The sequence below is a fragment of the Notothenia rossii genome (assembly GCF_949606895.1).
Source record: "Notothenia rossii genome assembly, chromosome: 1".
Taxonomy (NCBI): Eukaryota; Metazoa; Chordata; class Actinopteri; order Perciformes; family Nototheniidae; genus Notothenia; species Notothenia rossii.
This window is the reverse complement of record NC_136912.1, coordinates 5,611,111-5,638,130: the sequence shown is the minus strand read 5'-3', so window position 1 is coordinate 5,638,130 and position 27,020 is coordinate 5,611,111. Positions and strand designations below refer to the sequence as shown.

Here is a 27,020-nt window from a genome sequence, read left to right as displayed (position 1 = left end):
AACATTAGCCTTCTTTAGCTCAGTGGTAGTGACGGTAAGTCATGTGACCGTGCTGTAGTTCCTTTATAGCCCAACATTAGCCACCTTTAGCTTAGCGGTGGTGACGTGAAGTCATGTGACCGTGCTGTAGTTCCTTTATAGCCCAACATTAGCCTTCTTTAGCTTAGTGGTGGTGACGTGAAGTCATGTGACCGTGCTGTAGTTCCTTTATAGCCCAACATTAGCCACCTTTAGCTTAGCGGTGGTGACGTGAAGTCATGTGACCGTGCTGTAGTTCCGTTATAGCCTAAAGTTAGCTTTTTACATCAAGAATCATAAGGTGTTAATATTTGGAGATTATCCTCATAAATGTTTCTTTGACACATAGATTATTTTCTCAAATCCTATTGGCTTTTTGTCGAGGGAACCAGGGAGATGCTGTCTTCCGGGTCAACCTACAAAAATATATAATCAGTGCACCAGATAAACAAACAAATGAAAAGCATGAACACAATGCACTTTACTTCTGTTGAGCGATGAGAAGCAGTATGTACAAAAAAACATCAACATCTTTGGTGTCTTTCATCCGTTTCCTGTGTACAGTTATTCCCTTTAGCGTCATCTGAGAGGTGATTGCATGAGGAGGGTATGTAGTGTATAAAAACTATTATCTTTCTACAAACATTATACATTCAAAGTCATTCCTTTATATACAAGCATGAAAAACCTGTGAAGAAGCTTCAGTTCGATGCATATTGCCAAAGATGCGACCCCCGTCTGTTTTGATTAAAATAGTTTCATCCATCCATGTGTTCAGTACATTCCTGCTGATGGACCACTTCATCTCCTACAGCGGGGGTGTGTGTTTTTTTTCAGATAAAACTCTGATAGCTGTAGTTTACCAACCACATCGTCTTTACAAACATCTTGAAGAACCATCAGGAGACGGTGGAGTTCACACACACTCACACACTCTCTCTGCTAGGTTTTCACCAGCGACTGTTATGAAATGTCCTCTGGTGTCTTTTCTCCTTCCCGGGATTTTTTCCTCTTCCTGTGGCCTGAAATAGACGAGACAGGTTAAAAATTAAAACTTTTAAGTTTACGAGAAATATAAATACACAAAAACAAAGTTCAATAAATATTTGACAAATTACATTGCATCACTGGCAGGGTGATTATATAAACTATTATAAACTATGCTTTCCATCTATAGAGCCAACAACTGGAACTCTTTCAGACACTTCCCGAGAATACTAAGCAGGCGAGAGCTGATACTAATGTATGTTTAATCAGGAGGGGGAACTGACATTGTGAGGCATAGAAAAGGTTGTGAATAGGTGTGTGTGTGTGTGTGTGTGTGTGTGTGTGTGTGTGTGTGTGTGTGTGTGTGTGTGTGTGTGTGTGTGTGTGTGTGTGTCACTCACTGAGTTTGAGCAGGAGTTTCTTGCCCAGTGTGTCCTCTGAGCCGCTCAGAGACAGGCTGCTGATGAAAGGAGACGTGTCCGTTTCTATGGCTACACAGGTCATGTCTGAAGGGGGCGAGAGAGAGAGAGAGGGCGAGGAGAGAGAGAGGGCGAGGGCGAGGAGAGAGACAGAGACACACATATTTTACATAATGAGGTCTTTAAAACATATAACTATTTATTGCTCTGGATTCTTGAGACTTCCCCAACATATCAGGTTTGTAGTGACCTTAAAGAGCAACTTCCAGGTTAAAGACACCTGTGAATAAATGTGTAGGAAAATGATGAATACACTCGATTTTCAAAAAAATATACAGAAATATACACTACAGTGACATCTGGCGTCGTTTTTGTAAAAAATGTTCACTTCCGCATAAAAAAGCCTCGGCACGTGACCTCCCGTGTGTGACGTAACACGGGGGACACAAGGGGGAGAGCGGCCGGTGTAACGTATTAATAAACATGGATCCCAATGCTAGTTTCGACACAGAAGACACAGAAGAAGTTGAACATGAATATTCGAATGCATATGACGGACCACAACCTTATAATTATGAGCCTGCTAGGCGGCCAAGAGACCAGGAGCAGCCAAGGATTAGAAGAAATAACTGTTACAGAATGGTTTAGGCTAGGTTGCAGCTCCACCCTGTGGACGTATTGTGCCTGTGTTATATATATATCTGCCTCACGTGACTCTGCCCCAGTTGTATGATTACCTGCTTAATGTGAATACACGGCGTTGAGACACAGCCTGATTTGCCTTGTTTATTAATGCACCTACATCTACAAACATGGTGTCAGAAGCTCAAATAGGACCCAGCTGTGGATTGCATGCTACTATCCGTCGCTGAGACGGCGTGCATTTATTTGTTTTGGTGAGGTTTAGCAGTTTCAGTTAGCCTGTTAGCATTAGCGTCACGTTGGAACAATGGCATCCAGCATCCCACCTCCGGAGCCTATGAAGATGGCGGGGGACATCCACGGCAACTGGGTGAGCTTTCGAGCAGAATTTGAGGATTATCTGCTTGCGACCGGGCTCAGCGAGAAAGAAAAGCCGGTACAAGCAGCTGCGCTAAGGAGGCTAATGGGGAACGACTGCCGCCATGTTTACAAACACAACCTGGGACTCACCGCGGACCAACAAAAGGATGCGGGTGATATACTGGTGGCACTGGAGCAATACTTCACGCCCGCAAAGAACGTAATCTTTGAGAGGTACGTTTTTGGCAACCTTAAACAAGAGGATGGAGAGCTCTTGGATGCGTTTGCTACCAGGCTGAGGGAAAAGGCTGCCTCTTGTGAATATGGAGCTTTAAAAGATGAACTCATAAGGGACAGGCTTGTTCTCGGGATAACTGACGAGGGTGCTAGACGTCGTTTACTAAGGGAAAAGGACCTTAAATTGGACGAGGCCATTAAAATTTGCCGTGCAGCCGAGGTCATGGACAGCAAGTTAAAAACCATGTCACTGGGCAGCTCTGGACCTGGAGACAGCGTTAATGCCACACAAGGACAGCGATATGGACGGAGGTCTGCCAGCAGGCCATCCGAGTCCACCAACACATCTGCACAACCACAGAGCATGAGAGACGCTGGCGAATGCAAGTACTGTGGCACACGGCACAAGCGTGGGCGGGACCTGTGCCCTGCTTTTGGTAAATCGTGCCGCTCGTGTGGCACTGCTAACCATTTTGCAAAAGTATGCATGAAAAGAGGCCAGCAGGCACGCCAGTTGAATGCTGTGGATGACCCGTTGCCAGGGGAACTGGAGGACAGCGATGAGAGAGACGTGTACACAGCGGAGAGCGTGGGGGCTGTGAACACTCAAGGTAAAAAGTGGTTTGTCAACCTGCCACTGCAAAGTGGGGTTCAGAGGTGCCAGCTCGACTCTGGAGCCACTTGCAATGTGATGAGCATCAAGGACAAGACGAGACTGGCATCTAGAACGCCTCTTCTGAAGAGTCTCACCAGATTAAAACTATACAACAGTGAGTGGATGAGCTCATTAGGTGTGTACAGCACACAATGCATCATTAGGGGTAAGACGCACAGACTGGACTTTGAGATCGTGCATACTGGCCAGAGGCCCTTGCTTTCGGGTGAGACATGTGAGAGACTTGGTCTGATACGCTTCACCATTCCTGAGGAGCTGAATAAGGTGGAGCACTGCAGGAAGGGAGACCTGACCAAGGAGTGTCTTGTCAGCACCTACCACGACGTGTTCACCAGCCCTGTTGAGTCTCTGCCTGGTGATATTCACTTTGAGCTGGACAGCACTGTGACACCGGTGCAGTGTGCTCCCAGGAACGTTCCAGTGGCCCTCAAGGCAGCTGTTAAGGCTCAGCTTGATCGATATGAAGAGGAGGGACACTTGACCACAGTCACTCAACCCACGGACTGGATTAGCAATCTAGTCATAGTAAAAAAGCCAGACAAATTGAGACTATGCATTGACCCGAAGCATCTCAACCGTGCTCTGAAACGGTCCCACTACCTTATGCCCACTTTAGATGACGTGTTGTATAAGCTGCCAAAGGCACGTATATTCACCCTGGTGGATGCACGTGATGCATTCCTGCAGTGCCGCTTGGATGAAGAAAGCAGCCTGATGACAACATTCTGGACACCGTGGGGTAGGAAACGCTGGCTGAAACTTCCTTTCGGTGTGTCAGTTGCCCCGGAGCTGTATCAAAGGAAGCAGCATGAGCTGCTGGCTGGCTTGACAGGGATTGAGCCCATAGCTGATGACATCCTTGTAGTCGGCTGTGGGGACACAGAGGATGAGGCCAATCGCGACCATGACACAAACCTCATCGCTCTGATGGACAGATGCAGGGAAGTAAAGCTGAGACTGGGCCTGAAAAAGCTGCAGTTCCGAGTGAAGGAGGTCCGCTTCCACGGCCACATACTGTCCGCGGAGGGCCTCAAGGCTGACCCTGACAAAGTCAGGGCGGTGCTGGACATGCCAAACCCCACAGACGCAAAAGGGGTCCAGCGGTGTGTCGGATTTGTGAACTATCTGTCCAGATTCATGCCACGCTTGTCAGCGGTATGTGAGCCGCTGAGGAGACTGCTGGACAAGGATGTGATGTGGCATTGGCTGCCCAAACATGATGCCGCCATGAAGGAAATCAAGGCACTGGTCACGGCGGTGCCAGTCCTAAGGTACTATGACGTCCGCAAGCCAGTCACCGTACAGAGCGACTCCAGTCAGGCGGGTCTGGGCTGCTGCTTGCTTCAAGGGGGACAGCCTGTCGCATTCGCCTCCCGGGCATTGACCCAAACAGAGCAAAATTATGCACAGATTGAAAAGGAGTGCCTGAGCATCGTATTCGCCTGCCAACGCTTCCACTACTATCTATATGGGAGGGGTGATGTGACTGCAGAGACCGACCACCGCCCGCTGGTGTCCATCTTCACCAAGCCCCTCCTCAGTGCGCCAAAGCGCCTTCAGAGCATGCTCCTCACACTTCAGAATTACTGCCTTGCGGTGGTATACAAGCCAGGCCCTGAGATGTACATAAGTGACACGCTCAGCAGAGCCACCACCCCGCCACAGAGAACAGACACACTGTACCAACGTGAAATGGTCTGCAGCATGCAGCAGGAGCAGTGTGACACGGCGGCCATTCAGCAGGCAGACTATTTAAATGTCAGCAGCCAACGCCTGGCACAGATTCGGACACACACTGAGGAGGATGTGTGTCTTCAAACACTTAAGTCTGTCGTGCTGGAGGGATGGCCAGGACACAAAGAGGAGACCCCTGTAGCCGTCAGGGACTACTGGGCCGTCAGAGATGAGATAAGTGCACAGGATGGCGTGCTCTTCAGGAGTCAGCGCGTCATCATTCCAAAAGCTATGCGCCCGGAAATGCTGAGACGGATCCACTACAACCACGTGGGGGGCGAGGCGTGCTACAGGCAGGCCCGTGATACACTTTACTGGCCCGGTATGCAAGGGGAAGTCAAGGATTATGTGCAAAAGTGCTCTGTGTGCAATGAGTATGCACACGAACAACAGAAAGAGACTATGATGTCACACCCGCTCCCCACACGTCCCTGGCAGCTAGTAAGCATGGATCTGTACAGCTACGCAGCACAGAACTTCTTGCTCGTGGTGGACCATTATTCTGACTTTTGGGAGATCGACCTGCTCCCTGACCTATCAGCGGACACCACGATCCGTAGATGCAAGGCACAGTTTGCACGCTACGGTGTCCCAGACAGGGCCATTTCTGATGGTGGAGGCCAGTTTGCCGGTGGAGAGTTCCGGGCGTTTGCGAGAGAGTGGGGTTTTGAGCATGTCATGTCCTCACCGAGGCACCCAAAGGCTAATGGCAAAGCGGAGTCAGCAGTGAAAATTGTAAAGAGCCTGTGCAGAAGGGCAGACCGTGCCAAAGAGGACCCCTGGAGGGCCATATTGCATTGGAGAAATACGCCCACTGAGGGTATGCATTGCAGCCCAGCACAGCGGCTTATGTCGCGGAGACTGAGAACCCTTCTCCCTGTGGCCGACCAGCTACTGGTGCCTCAGGTCGTCACGGGTGTTCCTGACAAGCTGAAAGTGAAACATCAAGCAGCAAAGCTGACATATGACAGATCTGCCAAGGATCTGCCGGAGCTGAACGTCGGCCAGCCCATACGGATGAAGCCGCTCCCAGGAGACAGGACGGGCCGATGGAGGAGAGGTGTGTGCCTTCAGCAGTTGGGACTCCGGTCCTATCTGGTCGGTGTGGAGGGGACCACGTATCGGCGCAACAGGGTTGATCTTCGACCAGCAGAGGCGGCCCTTCTCCAGCCGTCAGTTCTCCCAGAATCGGGCCCGGAGCAGCCTGCGAGTGGGGGGAGCGCCAGAGAGGTCGTCTGCGTCCCCGAGGAGTCTCCAAGGCCATCACCCCCGAGGTCGTCGCGGTCTTCCCCGCAGACTGGGGGTACACCATGCCGTGAGTTACAGGGCCGGGCCTTCTCCCGGAGCGGACGGCTGATTAGACCTCCTGACAGACTTGACCTCTAGGACACACACACGCACTCACACACACACACTTGGACTGTGCGCACTCAAACACACATGGACGATAAAGATTTAAAAAAAGAAAAAAAAAAGGAAGTGGAGAGATTGTAAAACAAATGTGATTGATTGTTCTGAGTTTATTGCTGATGTGTTCTGATCCAGCTATTATTGAAGTGTCTTTGCTAGGTGCACTATTTGTTGTTGAAATCATTTGATTAATGTTCTGTTTAAAGGTCAACCGTTTAATGGCAGTATTGATCCTGTGTTGTTACTTAACAAAAGGAAGGGAGATGTTACAGAATGGTTTAGGCTAGGTTGCAGCTCCACCCTGTGGACGTATTGTGCCTGTGTTATATATATATCTGCCTCACGTGACTCTGCCCCAGTTGTATGATTACCTGCTTAATGTGAATACACGGCGTTGAGACACAGCCTGATTTGCCTTGTTTATTAATGCACCTACATCTACAAACAATAACGGCCATCGGAGAGAAATTGAGCTGTGGTGTGAGGAGAACCAGTGGAGAACTGGGCAGCTATCTTGGTGAGTGACCGGTGTTAGCTACATAATGTTAGCTAACGTCACATCACAACATTGTAAAGTTAGCTGTCATATATCAGGCTATAACTAACGTAGCATTGATAATATAGTTAGTAACGGTACTGGCAGGACTGTTGATACTGATCCATAACAGAAACTAATGCGCAAGTATCAGCCGTATCTCGCTTTACCTTATGCAACTCCACACTACGGTGCTATGTACCGGAGGGGAGACGCGAGATACGGCTGATAATTGACGATCTGGCGGAGAAAGGTTGTGGAGCCTCCGTTGATATGTCGTTGTAAATGGCTTGATGGAAAGCAGGCGTGTAGTCGGGGAGGGTGCACAGCTGATTGCAGCAGGTGAGTGGAGGTTGAGCCGGTAGCCAGGAGTGACAGCCACCACGCCCACACAAACAACACAGACAGGGGGAAACAAACAAACACAAAGGAGACGGCTGGAGCAGTACAGCCACCACAGCGTTACCTAATGCAACTCCACACTACGTCTTCGGTGCCGTGTACCGGAGGGGAGAGAGAGAGAGCAGCGAAGGGGGGGGGGGAGAGAAAAGTAATCCGGTTTCCTGATAAAGCTGTGGAGAGTATGTGCTGCAGGGAGGTGGATGCACAACGCACCCAGGAACGAACGCTAGCTCCGGTCCTTTTTACTGTGGACTCGATGTCCTGACAGGCTGGTTTTTGTGCAACCTGCACAAACACAATACTGCACCATGATTACAAATGGTGAAATACAATGTAAAACTACCGAAAAATACCAGCTCACTAAAACACAACCGCTCAACCCAACGCAACTACTAACTATACCCGCGGTCAGAGAGCGGAGATGTGTCTCCTTTGTTATGTAATATGAGGCGTTTGACGTATGACCTTAAGAGCAAAGCTCAAAATTGCTCATTTCCCTCTGAATTCCTGCCCTTATGTCTCGTAAAACCTATCAAATCCTACATTCACTTTTTTAATTGTAATTTTCAAGCAAGTTTAAGCATAAATGTAGAAAAAAAAACCCCTGCAAGATGCTCTTTAAGCAAAAATACTTGACAACTAATTCTTCCCCTAGGTATGTACGTAAGTTGCCGAAAGAGGACATAATATACTCATTTTCAGGTTCATATCAGTATGTAGTGTCTGTACTTTAAAGAGTCCTCTCCTGCTGATGTTCAGGTATATGTAGTGTCTCTACTTTAAAGAGTCCTCTCCTGCTGATGTTCAGGTGTATGTAGTGTCTCTACTTTAAAGAGTCCTCTCCTGCTGATGTTCAGGTGTATATCAGTATGTAGTGTCTCTACTTTAAAGAGTCCTCTCCTGCTGATGCTCGGGTGTATATCAGTATGTAGTGTTTCTACTTTAAAGAGTCCTCTCCTGCTGATGTTCAGGTGTATATCAGTATGTAGTGTCTCTACTGGGACATGTCTTCATGCTTTAATGTTCAAAAAGCTCTTTATTTTTCTCGTACTGCTTGTGCTGCAGCACCTCTTTTCACCCTCTGTCTGAAACCAGAGCCCAGTCTGCTCTGATTGGTTAGCTGGCCGGCTCTGTTCTGATTGGTCAACCGCTTAGAGATGTCCCGCCCCTTAGCCTATCACGTACAATGTGTTAAGGCGCTAGCCAATAGGAGCAGGAGTGTGACAAAATGATGGTCACTATGTTCTGGAAGTAAAGAAAGGAGTGGAATAATACCCTAGGAGAAAGGGAAACCCCCCAAAAGCATAATATAGCCTTTTTTAATGACATGTTGTGTAATATGTAGCCTACCATCGTGTGCGTCCGCCTCAGATCTGTCCTCTCTGATGTACGGGATCTCGTCCATCCTGAGGAACACTGAATCACTGGGACTCTTCTGACCGTCCGACTTGCTTCCTGCAACACACACACACACACACACACACACACACACACACACACACACACACACACACACACACACACACACACACACACACACACACACACACACACACACACACACACACACACACACACACACACACAGAGCAGGACTTGGTGCAGCACTTTGAACAAAGTAATTAAGCTTAAGTGCTTTAAATGTTTATGTTCTCCCCCAGCGGTGCATTCAAATACAGATTAAAGTGCGCAATAAAAGTAATGCAGAGAGCCCCTGCTGCAGTGCATTAGCACAGATATAAGAGTTAGCATTTGTATAGCAGTTGCAGTCAAATATCTTATTTACTGTTGTTTTCTATTATTACCAGTATGTAGTCAGTTTTATGATGAGGCGATATGTCATGTGTGCAGCATTTGAGCCAAGACAAATTCCCCTGTCTTGTATTAAATCTAGAGTATATCCTTTCAAAAATGGCCCTAGCTAAACAATCTCAACAGTACTTGCTTAACCCTCCTATTGTCTTTGTTTCCCGCCCCCTTACTTTGGTGTTCGCGGTCAAATTAATCATCACCAAATTTCATTTCACACCCTTTCAAACTGTAAATATTGTATCAGACTGCTGGTATACATGAACAACGGCAGTAAGTATACAAAGAATAGACACTGAACATGTATTGCGTGTGCCAGGTGTGATCCATGTGGGGGGACGGGCACATAAGAGCGGGACATGTGTCAAATTGTTCTGTGTGTGTGTGTGTGTGTGTGTGTGTGTGTGTGTGTGTGTGTGTGTGTGTGTGTGTGTGTGTGTGTGTGTGTGTGTGTGTGTGTGTGTGTGTGTGTGTGTGTGTGTGTGTGTGTGTGTGTGTTTTATCTGATCCGGATGGTTACGAATTCCTTTTCTTTATGGCGGTCACTTTTTGACCGGGAACACCATGAGTTGACTAAATCATCCAAAGTTCAATGAAAGTGGTGATCAGCAATTGTATATGTTCAAATGTCTACTGTGAAGGATATTATAAAGCCTTAATGCAATCGAATGTAAAACAAAAAAGTCACGATTGATGAAAGTAGTAAATCGGTCAGATTTGACCCAAAGACAACAGGGGGGTTAATCACTCCTTAGAACATTTCAAATGTAACTTCCCCCATAATTCAACACTAATAACCGTCATATTTATTATATATATTTATCATCGCATGCCTTTTCCACCTGCTACGACACTTTTGCTGCACATCTCCCACCTGTTGGACCAATGAAGGATTCCTAATGTCTGATGTCTGATGTGATACGTAAACAAAGAAGTCCAATGGAGGCGTTTCAGGCAGGAGGGGAGGGGGGGGAGTGGAATAACTGTTACTCACGGACGATGCGGTTCTTCTCGTTCAGCAGCGAGGTGGAGGGTGAGACGCTGGACTGCTGCCCTCTGGCCCTCGCTGAGCTGGGTCTGTAGTGCTCCCTGGGGGGGGGCATGAGGGTGGAGGGGGGGGGCATCAGGGTGGAGGGGGTGGAGGAGGAGGGGGTGCTGCTGCTGTGATCTCGAGGCCCAGCATGAGGTCCTGGGGTCGGGGAGACGTCCTCTGCCAGGCAGGCGTCTGCATCTGGAGTCTGAGGGGAGCTGTCCATCCGAGAGGCTGTCATCGCGTTCTGGTAGTGGCCCCGGGTTATCTGACACACAGGAGCAAAGGATTATGGGTATTTCCATCAGACAACTCCCGTGTTTCTTGATATATTTATTAGAAGCAGCATATCGTTTGAGTTTGGCGTCTAGGCTTGGGCCTCATCTCTCCTCAGATGTACACAGAACATTGAGTGATGATTAGATAACTATCCCCCGAGCCTACAGGTGGAAGCTGGGGCGGCGCAGGAGAGCAGCAGCATTATCGAGGCAGAGGCAGCAGATCTGGCAGCTTAAATAGAGCGGCAGGTTTAAGAGAAAGTGTTTGGTTGGTTGTAAGAGGGACGAGGTGCGTCACGTGTAAATGTACCATTGGTGCTCGAGTCGACTGCCTGAACTAACATAACGTTTTAGCAGGGAACATCCAAAAAGTATTCACTCAACGAGTGGGGGGATATAGTTCAAGGAGACAATTTCAATTCTAAATTCATAGGGTCCGTACAACCAGAATAACTTTTTGTATCTCAGCCTGAGTGAGACTATGGAACAGTGTGAACGTGGAGCTAAAGCCATGTCCAGACATTAACCAGTTCAAGAGGAAATACAGAGAAATAATGTTCTCGAGGTACAGGGATGGGGAAGGTGTTTGACTATCTGTATGTGTATATTTGTGAGTATGCAGGTGTGTATATTTATGTGTGCATATATGTATATCAGTGTATGTATATATGTGTATATGTATATGTCAATCAACAGGTAAAATAGATTAATAATACTAATAATATCAATAATAATGCATAAAAATGATAATTATTGCAGATTATAGATTATAAATAAATCATTTATGGACAAGGGGGTGAGATTCAATATATTATACTTCTTCTCACTCCTTTTCGAACACTAGATGTGGCACTGTTTATGTTGCTAATGCTGTTGTTGTTGCAAATGTAGTTTTTTGTTTTGATTTCTCTTACATATGCACTGCAACATTTGTTTTGTAATTATTTATTTTACTTGTTCAAAATAAATGTATCAATCAATCAATCAATCAAAAATAAACTAGCTTGCAGGCTTCACCCCATTAGTCAGGGTGTTATAGGGAAAGTGGATGTGTCAAAGGGACATTTCTACTATGACGCGGCTTAGTTGAATACTCGATTCAGATTGGTCGATTTGAACATTTCAGAAGTTGTTAATACTCGATAACACACCAGTGCTGAGCAATAATGACCGTTGCTGAGGTAGAGAAAGGAAAAAGGTTAAAGACAGAGCGCTGTCCTAAATTCTGGGTCAACCTAAAAGATACTTCATCACTGCACCACTCTAAGCTTTGTCCTATTGAAAGCTAATGTGCTGATCTGAGTTTGTATCCTCAGGGTTGATAGCATCTGTGTGTGAAAGCGTCAGTTAAATGTAACAACAGGAGTTACCTTGATGACCTGCAGGGCTGTGAGCTGTCGGACAGAATAATCTGGCAGGTAGACGTTCCCCCCGCCGCTCAGTTGGCTCCAGCTGCCTCCATTCAGCATGGTTTCAGAGCGGTCCAGACCACTGCTGCGGGAGGGGGATCTGTGCACTGCAGGGGGGACAAACCTGTCAACAATTCACTGAGCACTTCATCCAATCAGGAGGTGGGCTCGGAGAGGCTGCCAGAAACTCCCTTAACCTGATGAACGTTGCCTTTATTTCTTGGCAGGGAAATGACGTTTGCTGATCAGGGTTTTTAGTCTTGCTGTTTGTGCACATTTACAAAACAAACACCACCGTGTGTTCAGGCCAACAGAGCAGCTGTCTACAGTATTGTTGTTTTAAAGATTATTTTATTGTTTTGCAACTATGACTGTAGCAGCCAAAAGAAATAAACTAATCTCTCGACTTGTGAGAAATTAAAAACAAGCACATTTTTGGGACATTCGGTCACTTTAGGAGCTAAATGAAGATTTGTATATTAAGTGGCAATCTTTATTTTAAACATTTCCAAACTCTTTTTAATCTCTGGACACCCTGTCCCTTATTTCTTTAAAGGTCCCATGTCATGGCCATTTCTACTGATCATAATTTCATTGTTGAGGTCTACTAGAATAGATTCACATTGTTCAATGTTCCAAACTCACATTGGTTTCTCATAAAGCATCTCTGTATAGTATGTGTGTTCACTCTCTGTCCTAAACGGCTTGTTGGAGCTCCTGCCCCCCCCCCCCCTCCCTGTGAGCCCACTGTGCTCTGATTGGTCGGGAAGTTGCGAGGCTTGTTGCTGCTGCGAGGAGCGGACAGGTTTCCGGGTCGGCGATACAGCGAGAACAAGCAAAACTCATCCTGAGCTCACACAAACACTCACAGCCGAAGTAAAAACAATAAGTGTGGCTTGATATTGAGAAAGGAAAAAGGTTTGTAACGCTGTGAGAATGGGTCTGAGGAGAGCATTTCTCCGCCATCCCAACTCGTCTATTACCAGTGTTCAGGGAGCTCTATGCAAGTCAATGGGACTCCCTGTTAGTTAGCCAAGGGATCCTGGTGTATGAGGTGATCCACGGATTGGTCCATTTGATCCAATCCGGTCCTTTGTTGTTGATTTGGGTGTTCACACGTCACAGAACCCAGGAAGTAAACAATGGAAAAAGAGATATGTCCAACGAGGCGTTCTGGGGCAGCATAGACAGGTCTTCTCTGTGTTTGAGTTTTACTCGCTACAGGGTGTACTTTGAGGGTTTTGACTCTGCAGACCGTTTACATGCAGAAAAAGTTACATAACACACAAGGGGACGGGTAATAACCAGAAAAGCATGACATGGGACCTTTCAAAATGTTATTCATTTCAAATGTCTTTACTTTCTTGAGTTTGGGTTTTCTCTGGTTTTGCTTTTGTACATTTCTTGTGGATTTGAACGTTGAATCTTATGTTTACATCTTCAAGTAAAACAGCCGCTGAGGCACCAGTTAGCGCATCTTACGCAGGGTTCAATGATCCAGTTAAGAGTCCTTTCTTTGCATTGATGCAATGAAATGCTTTTATTACAATTATTACTGCCTTTCTCAGTGGTACAAACACATTGTTTTCTTTTTACACGTGCCATTTCTCTAAGAAAGATATTATTGGGATGTATACAATTGGGAATCGTTTTTGTTGCAGGTAAAGTCTGTGGTGTTGTTTGTTGGATTTGTTTGGACATCAGGGAGCAGTTTGTAATCGTAAAATGTCGCGTAAGAATATAAAGACATCAGCGTGTGATCTCTACCTGTTGACATGATGGAGGGAACCCCAAAGTAAGAGAAAGCTCCGTTCTCAAACTTCAGCGCCTCCTTTCCGAACTCCACCTCCACTCGACCCTGACGGTGAAACACAGAACGTGTGCTGATCAGAATCTGTCTGAGAAACAACAGCAACATGTTTTTAATGCAGAATTAAAGTCACCTGCAGCACGAGGATGAAGTGGTCCACCGGTTTGTTGCGCTGGAACAGGAAGTGATGCGGCGATCGTTTGTTCTTCTCGTTGAACTTGAGTTCCTGAACGACGCTCGGGTGTTTGATCAGCCTCAGCAGGATCTTCTCTGAGATGTGAGCGGGTTTGAAGGGCTCCACCTCTACAGGAGGGAGGAGAGGAATGCTTTTATGGCACAATATTGTCTGTCCTAACTTCCTTAAAACAAAAGTTCTAATCCTACAGAAATGTGACAGAAACAGAAATTGTAAACATTTTAGCAAGATCAGCAACTTTTTAAATTTTTAACCAGGTCTCTGTTATACTGATATGGAAAATTAAGATTGCATATAGTTAATATATGAATATGCATTTCCATCAGGATTTTACGACATCTTCAAATGTAACTCCCGAATGATTCAAATAATACTTGTGATCGGTTTGTAATCCCTTAAAGAACCAAGACTATGAGATTTAATAAAACCCTCAATTCAAATGTCTCTCTACGAGGAAGTGTTTATCCACAAAGTAATCACTGACACAGAGCAGCGATCTGATTGGCTGTTAACTGTGGATAGGAAGCACAGAGCAGCGATCTGATTGGCTGTTACCTGTGGACAGGAAGCACAGAGCAGCGATCTGATTGGCTGTTACCTGTGGACAGGAAGCGATGTGTGGCCATGAGCAGCTGAGGAGAAATGTTCACTTTCATCTCGTTCTCTGACAGCTTGAAGATGGAGAAGTCCTGCTGCTTCCTCTCATGGTGAGAAACACGGCGCTTAGTACGGTTATCAGCTGACAGAACACACACACACACACACACACACAGACACACACACACACACACACACACACACACACACACACACACACACACACACACACGCACACACACATTTATATTGCATATGCAAAACTTTTATCAGGATGGGGGGCTGACATTGTGGGGCATAGAAAAGGTTGTGAATAGGGTGTGTGTGTGTGTGTGTGTGTGTGTGTGTGTATGTGTGTGTGTGTGTGTGTGTGTGTGTGTGTGTGTGTGTGTGTGTGTGTGTGTGTGTGTGTGTGTCTGTGTGTGTGTGTGCCTGTGTGTGTGTCTGTGTGTGTGTCTGTGTGTTTGTGTGTCTGTGTGTGTGTGCCTGTGTGTGTGTGTACATACTGTAGAGGTCAGTCTCGTCCAGGATCTCTGACTTGATGATCTCCTCGATGACGTCCTCCAGGGTCACGATGCCCAGCACCTCGTAGAAAGGGTCTCCCTCGCCTTCGTTGTTGACGCGCTGCACGATGGCCAGGTGGGACTTCCCTGGAGGAAAAAAGGTGAAGTTAGTATTTTAACCCAGAATGCATTTAAAAAAATACTTCACTGGGCAAAACACTTGGACGGTAAGTGCCAGTGAAATGTCTTTATCAACAATATATATACAGTATATATATATGTTATATACAACAATATATATATATATATATATACATATATTGTTGTATATATCATATATTAATAGTAAGTTGGTCTATTACAGTATAGTATATTCTAACTTATTATATTTGTAAACTGTGTAATTTATATCGCTAATCTTTATATTGATTGACTGTTTATTTTTCTATCTTGTCCATTTTGAATGCATGTGCACTGCCTTGTTTACATGCTGCTCTAACAGAACAGTTTCCCCATCTGGGATCAATAAAGTATATTATTGAGATATCATAAAAGAAATGAAGGTAGTTATTCTGTACAGAAGCTGCATATCATCCAATAAAGACGACTACTAATAATTGTTATTAGATTTGAGTAAAGCCATCTCTTCTTCATGTGTGTATGACTCACACTGAGCTCATTAAGTGAAACAGCAGCTGGGAGGAGGATCACACACACACACACACACACACACCCACACACACACACACACACACACACACGCACACACACACGCACACACACACACACACACACACACACACACACACACACACACACACACACACACACACACACACACACACACACACACACCAGAGCTGCAGTGTTTTCCTCCAGGATGATGAGTGTGTGTTTCCCGAGGTAAAATCTCGGGGCGTTCCCGAAGATAAACGACTCGTTAATAATCCGTTCACTGCTGCGTGACAACGTTTCTGTCCTGAAGCCAAAACGAGGCTAACGAGATTCTGCACTGCAGCTCAGTGTGCGTCACACCGTTACACAACTTTATTCACACGCGCACAAATATATGCACACACAGAACACAGAGGGAATCCTTGTTAGTAACTGGCTGCAAATCAACTTCCTCACAGAGCTGCTACACCGCCTGCCTGCCAAACACTACCACACACACACACACACACACACACACACACACACACACACACACACACACACACACACACACACACACACACACACACACACACACACACACACACACACACACACACACACACACACACACACACACACACACACACACACACACACACATACACACACACACACACACAGCAATGTAGCTAAATAGATCAGCCTTACATACAAACTAGGAGAGAGTGTTTGCAGCTAAACTCTTATGTGTTCGTCCAGATACATTCTAGTGTTTCTTTGACCTCCTAACCTTTTCTCAAACTCCCTCTGAACATACTCAAACTACAAAAAGACTCAATGACATTATCATACTTCTATGGAATTGAATCAAAAACTGTATCTAATATAAACTGTTTATATTAACATAACTATGGATGGCTGCTGTAGCGTGTTGTGTGTTATGCCTGTTGGGAGGCTGTGGCTCAGTGGATAGTGGGGATGTAACAATACCAAAAACTCATGGTACGATAATATCGCGATAAAAAGTCCACGGTACAATATTTATCGGGATATTGAAAAATAAAGAAAAAAAATTGAATTTAAAAATATTTTTTTTTATTTTCTTTATTAAATAATAAATCTGATTTGAACAGCATTTTAGTAGGATAGTAGTATTTTAAAGTGTCAACAATATAATAATCAGACCCTGCAATAGAATAAATCAAGTTTCACTTTAGTTTTTAGTTTTTTTAGTTTTTAGTTTTTCAAGTAACTCAACTCTAACTCACTAACTCGCTCACTCAGCATCATCAAGGTTATCTTTTAGGAATATGAGCATGTCCACATTTCCAGGTAGAAGCTGGGATGATTGGGCGTTTACAATATCCCCTGCTGTGGAAAAAACTCTCTTGCTTGGTACTGATGTTGCTGGGACAGAGAGATATGCTTTGGCCATGGGTGACAGGCAGCAGTGGGTCAAACTGTGCATTGTCTCTCCACCACTTCAAAAACAATACAGTTGTTGCCAAGAAGGTGAGGCTTATTGACAGGGCGAGATATAAACATACTGTTGGTACTTGTCAATGTCTCTAGGTGTGTACATGTAGCCCTGTAAATACCATGTCCTTTTGTGTTATCTGTTGTTTTATGTTCATGTTGTAACCTACTTGCTGTCACGTTGGACAGGTCTCCCTTGAAAAAGAGATCGATGACCCAATGGGACCATCTGGTTAAATAAAGGATTTAAAAAAAAAAAATGTAAAGAATCTTTTTTTTTTAAAATTTAAAATTGCGGTAGATTTTGTCAGTCTCACGACGGTATTGAGACATGTATTTACCGCGATATCGCGATATTCGATATATCGTTGAATCCCTAGTGGATAGTGTGCTGGACTTCAAATCAGGGGGTAGCAAGTTCGAGTCCCTCTGCAGTCAGCATGTCGTTGTATCCCTGGGCAAGACCCCAAGTCGCTCCTGTGGGGATTGTCCACAGTACTGAATGTATGTTAGTCGCTTTGGATAAAAGCGTCTAACAAGTGACATGTACTGTTCGACCTTCTGGACAATTTTGAATGATTGAGGTTTCCTGTTTGATTTAATCATATTATATGGGACACATTAAATGCATCACCTCGGACTTTGAAAACGGGAGTAGACGTTTTAAAGATAAAAACAAATACCAGATGGAGACGAACTGTGAATACAGCACAATACACATTGTAAACCCCCTCCCATGAGATCTCAAAGTGACAAGAAGAGGGAGGACATTATTACACTTTACATTATTACTTATCCTTCATTTAGCTTCATTTGAATCTAAAGCGACTTACAATAGGTGCAATAAACGATGAAGATAAGACTCTACCAATACAAAGTGCAGGTACATTCACTTCAAATGAGCAAAAGCATCGGTGCATTAGTTTCAAATGAGCTAAACATTCTTTTTTCTTTTGTGTTGAATGTAATGGACGGGGTGCTGTGGAAACAGGAGGGTTTTCACTTTGGTACAGTCGATGTTTAGACGTCCTGATGGCAATAGCAAACAGGCGTATCTTTGTTGATAGGTACATGGGTCCAAAGCTCCCCATCCTGCAGGTAACTAGTCCAATATCTGAGTACCAATACACTTAGTTCAGCTTTGACCCACACAGAGTCTTTCCTCACCTTCATTGTGAAGCTCATGCTGCTCCTCTGGTGTGTTTCTGTCTCTTCACTGAAAGACTAACTGTCTGGCAGAGAGCGGCAGACTCTGCTCCAGGATGTGTGTGTTGGTGTGTGTGTTGGTGCGTGTGTTGGTGTGTGGGTTGGTGTGTGGGTTGGTGCGTGTCTGGGTTGGTGTGTGTGTTGGTGTGTGTGTTGGTGTGTGTGTTGGTGCGTGTGTTGGTGTGTGGGTTGGTGCGTTTCTGGGTTGGTGTGTGTGTTGATGTGTGTGTTGGTGTGTGTGTTGGTGCGTGGGTTGGTGTGTGGGTTGGTGCGTTTCTGGGTTGGTGTGTGTGTTGGTGTGTGTGTTGGTGTGTGTTGGTGTGTGGGTTGGTGTGTGGGTTGGTGCGTTTCTGGGTTGGTGTGTGTTGGTGTGTGTGTTGGTGTGTGTGTTGGTGTGTGTGTTGGTGCGTGTGTTGGTGCGTTTCTGGGTTGGTGTGTGTGTTGGTGTGTGTGTTGGTGTGTGTTGGTGTGTGGGTTGGTGTGTGGGTTGGTGCGTTTCTGGGTTGGTGTGTGTTGGTGTGTGTGTTGGTGTGTGTGTTGGTGTGTGTGTTGGTGCGTGTGTTGGTGCGTGTGTTGGTGCGTGTGTTGGTGCGTGTGTTGGTGCGTTTCTGGGTTGGTGTGTGGGTTGGTGTGTGGGTTGGTGTGTGTGTTGGTGTGTGTGTTGGTGCGTGTGTTGGTGCGTGTGTTGGTGCGTGTGTTGGTGCGTGTGTTGGTGCGTGCGTTGGTGCGTGCGTTGGTGCGTGCGTTGGTGCGGGTGTTGGTGCGTGCGTTGGTGCGTGCGTTGGTGCGTGCGTTGGTGCGTGCGTTGGTGTGTGCGTTGGTGCGTGCGTTGGTGCGTGTGTTGGTGTGTGTGTTGGTGTGTGCGTTGGTGCGTGCGTGGGTGCGTGCGTTGGTGCGTGGGTTGGTGTGTATGTTGGTGCTTGTGTTGATGTGTGTGTTGGTGCGTGTGTTGGTGCGTATGTTGGTGCGTGTGTTGATGTGTGTGTTGGTGTGTATGTTGGTGCGTGTGTTGGTGTGTGTGTTGGTGTGTGTGTTGGTGTGTGTGTTGGTGTGTGTGTTGGTGTGTGCGTTGGTGCGTGTGTTGGTGCGTATGTTGGTGCGTGTGTTGATGTGTGTGTTGGTGTGTGTGTTGGTGTGTGTGTTGGTGTGTGCGTTGGTGCGTGCGTTGGTGCGTGTGTTGGTGCGTGGGTTGGTGTGTGTGTTGGTGCGTGTGTTGATGTGTGTGTTGGTGCGTGTGTTGGTGCGTGTGTTGGTGTGTATGTTGGTGCGTGTGTTGATGTGTGTGTTGGTGTGTATGTTGGTGCGTGTGTTGATGTGTGTGTTGGTGCGTGTGTTGGTGCGTGTGTTGGTGCGTGTGTTGGTGCGTGCGTTGGTGCGTGCGTTGGTGCGTGCGTTGGTGTGTGTAATGTTCAGCGTTCAGCTTCCTGTCTGTCCGGTCTCTCCCCTGGCAGAGAGGAGAATCTCTGTATTGCACAGCGGGAAAGGTTCCAGACACACTGCTTAACATTCAGGCCAAACAAGGAGTAATAATGAGCCCTCCCTAAAAGTATCTTCATTTGTATTTTAGATATCTGGGTAACATTAAGAAGCTCTATTCAGCTTTTTGGGGTTTATTTTTCCTATAGGATGATATATAGGTTTTAGTGCATGTAAATGGTCTGAAAAGGCTTAAATCCCTGTGTTCCCTCCAGACTGGGCTCTGGTTTCAGACAGAGGGTGAAAAGAGGTGCTGCAGCACAGGCAGTATGAGAACAATAAAGAGCTTTTTGACAATTAAAGCATGGAGACATGTCCCAGTAGAGACACTACATACTGATATACACCTGAACATCAGCAGGAGAGAACTCTTTAAAGTAGAGACACTACATACTGATATACACCTGAACATCAGCAGGAGAAGACTCTTTAAAGTAGTCACACTACATACTGATATACACCTGAACATCAGCAGGAGAGGACTCTTTAAAGTAGAGACACTACATATTGATATACACCTGAACATCAGCAGGAGAGGACTCTTTAAAGTTGAGACACTACATACTGATATACACCTGAACATCAGCAGGAGAGGACTCTTTAAAGTAGAGACACTACATACTGATATACACCTGAACATCAGCAGGAGAGGACTCTTTAAAGTTGAGACACTACATACTGATATACACATGAACATCAGCAGGAGAGGACTCTTTAAAGTAGAGACACTACATACTGATATACACCTGGACATCAGCAGGAGAGGACTCTTTAAAGTAGAGACACTACATACTGATATACACCTGAACATCAGCAAGAGAGGACTCTTTAAAGTAGAGACACTAAATACTGATATACACCTGAACATCAGCAGGAGAGGACTCTTTAAAGTAGAGACACTATATACTGATGTACACCTGAACATCAGCAGGAGAGGACTCTTTAAAGTAGAGACACTACATACTGATATACACCTGAACATCAGCAGGAGAGGACTCTTTAAAGTAGAGACACTAAATACTGATATACACCTGAACATCAGCAGGAGAGGACTCTTTAAAGTAGAGACACTACATACTGATATACACCTGAACATCAGCAGGAGAGGACTCTTTAAAGTAGAGACACTAAATACTGATATACACCTGAACATCAGCAGGAGAGGACTCTTTAAAGTAGAGACACTATATACTGATGTACACCTGAACATCAGCAGGAGAGGACTCTTTAAAGTAGAAACACTACATACTGATATACACCTGAACATCAGCAGGAGAGGACTCTTTAAAGTAGAAACACTATATACTGATGTACACCTGAACATCAGCAGGAGAGGACTCTTTAAAGTAGAGACACTACATACTGATATACACCTGAACATCAGCAGGAGAGGACTCTTTAAAGTAGAGACACTACATACTGATATACACCTGAACATAATAAGGCACCTTTAAATCAACCAAACTAAACTGTGCCCCAGTTGGGTGAATAATACATTATTTAGGACTCTAAACACTTGGACTGAACTTTGTTGGACTTGAAGTAAAATGTATCTTTGGACTTGCAAAACAATATCTTTGTCCCACATCAGCTGTAACTTCTTCAAGTAGAGACATTAAATAAGTGTATAATACAAAAAAATGACAGTGAATCATTTCCCGATCAGAGAATATCTGCAGATAAAAAGGTTCAATTTGCAAAAACTCGCCACTTTTGGCCATTAAAACAATAGGTAAACTAACTATGGAGTGCAGTTTGACTTTCTAACCGTTGATACGCAGCTAGGTTTTTATCCCAGAGCTCCACTGCTGCAGGAGTGAACGAGGGAACCTGTGTTTGTTCTGCCGCAGTGCTTTAAAGTGTTATTACAGAACAGTCCGAGGGAAGGAGCAATAAACAGAGAGAAAGAGAAGCAAACGTGTTGTTTATAATCCTCCCACCTGTGCAGATTATCTCCTCCAAATCCCTCTGCATAGGAACACTGAAATCATGCTCGTCCTAAAACTCTGATTGTATCTGCCTTCATACAACGTGCACCATAACACACACTAACACGCACATAGAGGGGGAAGTGAGAGGGATGTCTGATCAACCTGTGCACAGTTTGGAAATGCATCTTTGTGATTGTAAATCGAAAGATATTTCAAGGTCAAAAAATGCAAAATGGTCAATTCTAAAGCGATGCATGTGTGGAAAATATGAATATTGCATGATATTCACAAGCAGTGGTTGAATAATATTAAGATGGCTGCCAAAATATAATGTATTTTCTTCCGTAAACAGGTCAAGAAAACATGCCCAGTGTCCAAACTAAAGATGGTCGGCAGAAATGTATTTTGGTCATCAGTTAATCATTCATTTTCATGCAAAACTGTCACAACATCATGTTTTAATGTGAATATACGAGCTGTTTGCTGTCTCCTGACACAGGCAGCTCAAGGTGTCCTTCTGTGTTTACCTCCATCTCTTCCTGTCCTCACCTCAAACCCAGCAGAAAGAAAAAAACAGAAGTGCTGACTCTGCAGGGTTTCAGAGCACGAGGAGGCAGGGACCAGCAGCGAGGCTTCTGATTGGCTGCTGAGCAACCCACCCATTCTATACTCTGCAGCTGATTCCTGCAAACAGTGCAACCTCTGCAGCAGCAGCTCTGCAGAACTGGACTTGTGTGTCTGTAGGGGAGAGCAATGCAGACTTTAAGCTCTTCTGCGTGTTCACACAGAGACACGTTCCCAATACACGCAGCCTTCAAAGAGCAGAGGTTAAGAAGTCTAGCTAAAGGGCATCTGTCTGTCTGTGTTTTATAGGAAGTCCAGGATATCAAACCAGCAGCTTTTAGGTCACAACCTCCTATAATCTTTACTATATATAAAAGTGTAATGACTTGTCTTCTGTAAACAGGGTATAAAAGCAGCGATCAGTCGACTAATCAATTTGTTGATCGTCCGAAAAACAATCATGATTATTTGTATCTGTTTTTTGGTCTGTTATCTACATGTCCTCACTCTAACACCTCCATTATCGGTCTGTCAAAAGGCTGGATGACAATCTGACGAATCGATCGACAGAGTCATTATCTACTTTGACATCGAATCACCCTTAAAGTCCCTTTTTATGCATAGATGTCAGAAAGGGCTGTTTTTAGACTTTTGAATGTGCAGATTTCTGGTTTTCTCAGTTTTTACATCATATTAATGTTCATGCAAAAGTGGCAGAACATACAGTTCAGATCCCGGAGGGGATGATTACAGATCGATGAGAAACAAAGATGGACGATTAAGGATGAAGATAAGATGAAAAGGCAGCTGGTCTACTCTGGACATGTTTTAGTATTTAGTAACCATAGTACCTAAGTACCCATGAGATGGTACATGACAACATGAGTGTGAGAGTATAAAGTATCCCATAATGTATCCTACCATCAAGATTAAGCCTGAGGTGTTCTATCAATAGCAACAACAACGACAACAATAAAGTCCCCAACCCACCACTTTCCAATGCCTGCAGAGACTAGACCTCATTTAACCTCACACACACACACACACACACACACACACACACACACACACACACACACACACACACACACACACACACACACACACACACACACACACACACACACACACACACACACACACACACACACACACACACACACACACACACACACACACACACACACACACACAGCTAATCTTTATATTGATTGACTGTTTATTTTTCTATCTTGTTCATTTTGAATGCATGTGCACTGCCTTGTTTACATGCTGCTCTAACAGAACAGTTTCCCCATCTGGGATCAATAAAGTATATGATTGAGATATCATAAAAAGAAATGAAGGAAGTTACTCTGTACAGAAGCTGCATATCATCCAATAAAGACGATTACTAATAATTGTTATTAGATTTGAGTAAAGCCATCTCTTCTTCATGTGTGTATGACTCACACTGAGCTCATTAAGTGAAACAGCAGCTGGGAGGAGGAGGATCACACACACACACACACACACACACACACACACACACACACACACACACACACACACACACACACACACACACACACACACACACACACACCTGCGGCTCACCTTTCTTGAACTCCTCCAGCATGGCGTCCAGCTTGGTGTCGTTGAACACGCAGTGCAGCGGGTGTTTGTAGAACTGGGTGATGGTCTTCAGGGGGGTGCAGTCGTCCGGGTCCACGAAGGCCAGGTCCTTCACGAACAGGATGTCCACGATGTTGGAGCACTCGTTCTCGTACACGGGGATCCGGGTGTAGCCGCTCTGCATCATGTCCGACATGGTGTTGAAGTCCAGCACCACGTCTGAGGACAGCATGAAGCAGTCGCTGAGCGGCGTCAGAACGTCCTCCACCGTTTTGGTGCGCAGCTCCAACGCTCCCTGGATGATGTTCAGCTCCTCCTTCACCAGGTCGTGGTACGGGTCGGAAACACGCAGCATCTCCAGGAGCTTCTCCCGGGTGTAGAAGATTGAGATCTCCTGGTTGAGGACGGACACGAGCAGAGGATGTCAGGGGGGCAGTTCGAAACAATAAAACACAAGTGTATTTATATAGCCACATATCACAAAACACGTGTGTCAGTGGGCTTTACAGATCAACAGTTCATCTGTAAAGCCCACTGACAGGTGCTTTGTGATATCAGGCTATATAAAAGTGTATTCATTAAAGTTTCAGTTTTTTTTCAGCGTGTGGATGAGGTCTAGGAGTTTGCTGATGGGGTATAGGAGACTACGGTAATACCCTTTGATTAATGACCTTCAAGCCTATACTACAAAAAAGTAAATTTCTTCCAATCTAATACAGTTATTTGAAATCTGTTGACATAAAACATTCAATTAAAGTTTCAGTTTTCCCAGCGTGTGACCGTACCTGGTTGAGGATGAGGTCCAGGAGTTTGCTGATGGGGTATGAGACGGGGAAGGAGAGCACCATGAGGAGGCGCGTCACCCAGATGGTTTTGGAGGCGATGGCGAGGCCGTGTCGCGACGCCACCGAGTGCGGAAGAATCTCCCCGATGAAGAAGATCCCGAAGGCGCAGATGACCGTGGAGAGCCAGGTCATGCCCAGGATCTGACACATCCACACGGCCAGCGAGGCGTTGATGATGGCGGTGCCGAGCAGCAACGTGCACAGGACGTAGTTCCCGTGCCGGCGAACCGACTCGATCTTTCGGGCGTAGTTCTGCTCCTTGTCCGTGCCGCTGTTCTGAAGAACCTGCAGCTCCACCGGATCGAGAGCCAGCAGGCTGAGGTTCAGACCGCTGAAGAGGGCCGAGAGACCCAGCAGCAGGACCGACACCAGAACCTACAGGAATACAGATAATATGATGATAATAACTTTAATTTGATGCACACCAGGTGCTCAAAGAACAAGTCACATCACAAGTTAAAACAAGAAATCCACTTCAGGTCACCACTTAATATAACAGTTGAAGGAACACACGTTAAATAGAATATGCAGGAATAAAGATAATATTATAATAATAATAATAAGCTTAATTTGTGTAGCCCCGTCACACACCAGGTGCAGCTGAAATAAGTTTCACAACATGGTGACACATCACAAATGAACACAAGAAATCCACTTCAGGTCAGACGTTGAAACCCTTCAGCACACATGCAGAATAACCACATAATATAACAGTTGAAGGGACTCAAGTTAAATCTATGATGTGAGGAGAATGTGTGTGTTTTATGATGTTTTGATTATAGTTACAACTGTTGACTTTCTGGATTATTGTAAAACCCTCTGATTAATGACCTCCAGTCACTGTGCACATGATGTGAAAACCTGAGATAATAAGATCAATTATATAATGGATTAACCATCACTGCAATACAGAAGATTATAGCAGCGAAAACGAGTTTTCACAAACTTTAAAACCATTTTTTTTAAAATGTATTTATATTTGAATACTTCTTTTTTAATATTCACACAGCTTTCACCAACCTTTTTAGGCTTGTGACCCCTTAAAATAATGTGTACATTAAATCCTTTTATCGACTTATTGTATAGTAGCATAGCAATGTAATACTGTAATACTATATGTACAACTGAGAGAGACTGCACCTCAATTGACCTCTCTCTCTCTCTCTCACTCTCTCTCTCACTCACTCACTCACTCACTCACTCACTCACTCACTCACTCACTCACTCACACAAACACACACACACACACACACACACACACACACACACACACACACACACACACACACACACACACACGCACGCACGCACGCACGCGCTCACGCACACGCACCTGCAGCCACAGCTCCGGGACAGCAGATCTCTCCACCACGGACACCCAGAAATCTCTGGTCCGGTAATGTTCCCATTTGGTTCCGTCAAACGCGCACATGGAGTAGAAGTTGATCTTCTCTCCTCTGCGCAGATCCTTCGCCAGCAGCTCCACTAACACCGAGTTCTGACTGGACGCGGACTTGAAAGACCCCAAAACCTCAATGTCGGACGTCCTGGAGTTCTTATCCATACACATGTTCCTCTTCGGGTGGACTTGCCCCTCTCTGCCGGGGCTCGGCTCCTCGATGAAGGCGATCCAAGGCGCGGCGTTGTTTGCCCGGGTGGTCGCGGTGCGGTTCATCCTCTGCGGGGATTTGGAGTAATAAACCCGCAACATGAAGCGGGTCCCCTCGGTGACTTTCAGCACCCCGTCGGCCACGGACAGCTCCGCTCCGGTCTCCTCCGGACGGAAGCCGAGGAGACCGTGCACCGGAGAGCATGAGGCGGTCAGGAGGAGAAGTAGGAGCCGGAGAGGAGAGAGCAAACACCGGGGAGGAGAGAGCTGAGCCCCGCCGGGGAGCACCGCATCCTCCGCAGTCATGATGCGGTGTGACGGGAGGAGGATTCAGTCCACAGCGACCGGGTCACGTGGTGCTGCGTGGTTCCGGTCCATGTGGGAGGAGGAAGAGGAGGAGGAAGAGCAGCTCTCTGAAGGATGTTCTGCCTCCACCATGCCTGACGTAACTTTCCAAAAATAGCATGGAGCTCACTGCCATCAGACATGACTGTAATCCAGAATGCATTCAAGATGCAAAGGCTGTCAGATGCACATCATACAGTGTAGATCTGGCAGTGAGAATCTGAAGTCCAAGGCTCCTCCAACAA

At 45.6% G+C, this 27,020-nt stretch overlaps 1 protein-coding gene across 1 annotated transcript; it reads right to left on the bottom strand.

Annotated features, from left to right (window-relative positions):
• Nucleotides 1–475: 475 nt before the first annotated feature.
• LOC307035085 (metal transporter CNNM1-like) lies at nucleotides 476–27,020 on the bottom strand. Its single transcript, XM_079674066.1, has 12 exons — nucleotides 26,155–27,020; nucleotides 24,762–25,196; nucleotides 23,959–24,370; nucleotides 15,056–15,199; nucleotides 14,551–14,691; nucleotides 13,890–14,059; nucleotides 13,714–13,804; nucleotides 11,908–12,053; nucleotides 10,224–10,527; nucleotides 8,771–8,875; nucleotides 1,407–1,511; nucleotides 476–1,040 (listed from the first exon to the last, which is right to left on the bottom strand). Exons 1-12 carry the CDS (start codon nucleotides 26,734–26,736, stop codon nucleotides 982–984), a joined length of 2,694 nt encoding a protein of 897 aa, XP_079530192.1. The 5' UTR covers nucleotides 26,737–27,020; the 3' UTR covers nucleotides 476–981.

What these genes read in the sequence shown, in the direction of transcription:
- LOC307035085 (XM_079674066.1), bottom strand. Translation starts at nt 26,736, where the DNA reads ATGACTGCGGAGGATGCGGTGCTCCCCGGCGGGGCTCAGCTCTCTCCT. An exon ending in ACTTCATCCTCGTGCTGCAG is followed by an intron (nt 13,805 to 13,889) that starts GTGACTTTAATT and finishes TTTCACCGTCAG; the next exon opens with GGTCGAGTGGAGGTGGAGTT. An exon ending in GAAACTCCTGCTCAAACTCA is followed by an intron (nt 1,041 to 1,406) that starts GTGAGTGACACA and finishes CGTCTATTTCAG; the next exon opens with GCCACAGGAAGAGGAAAAAA.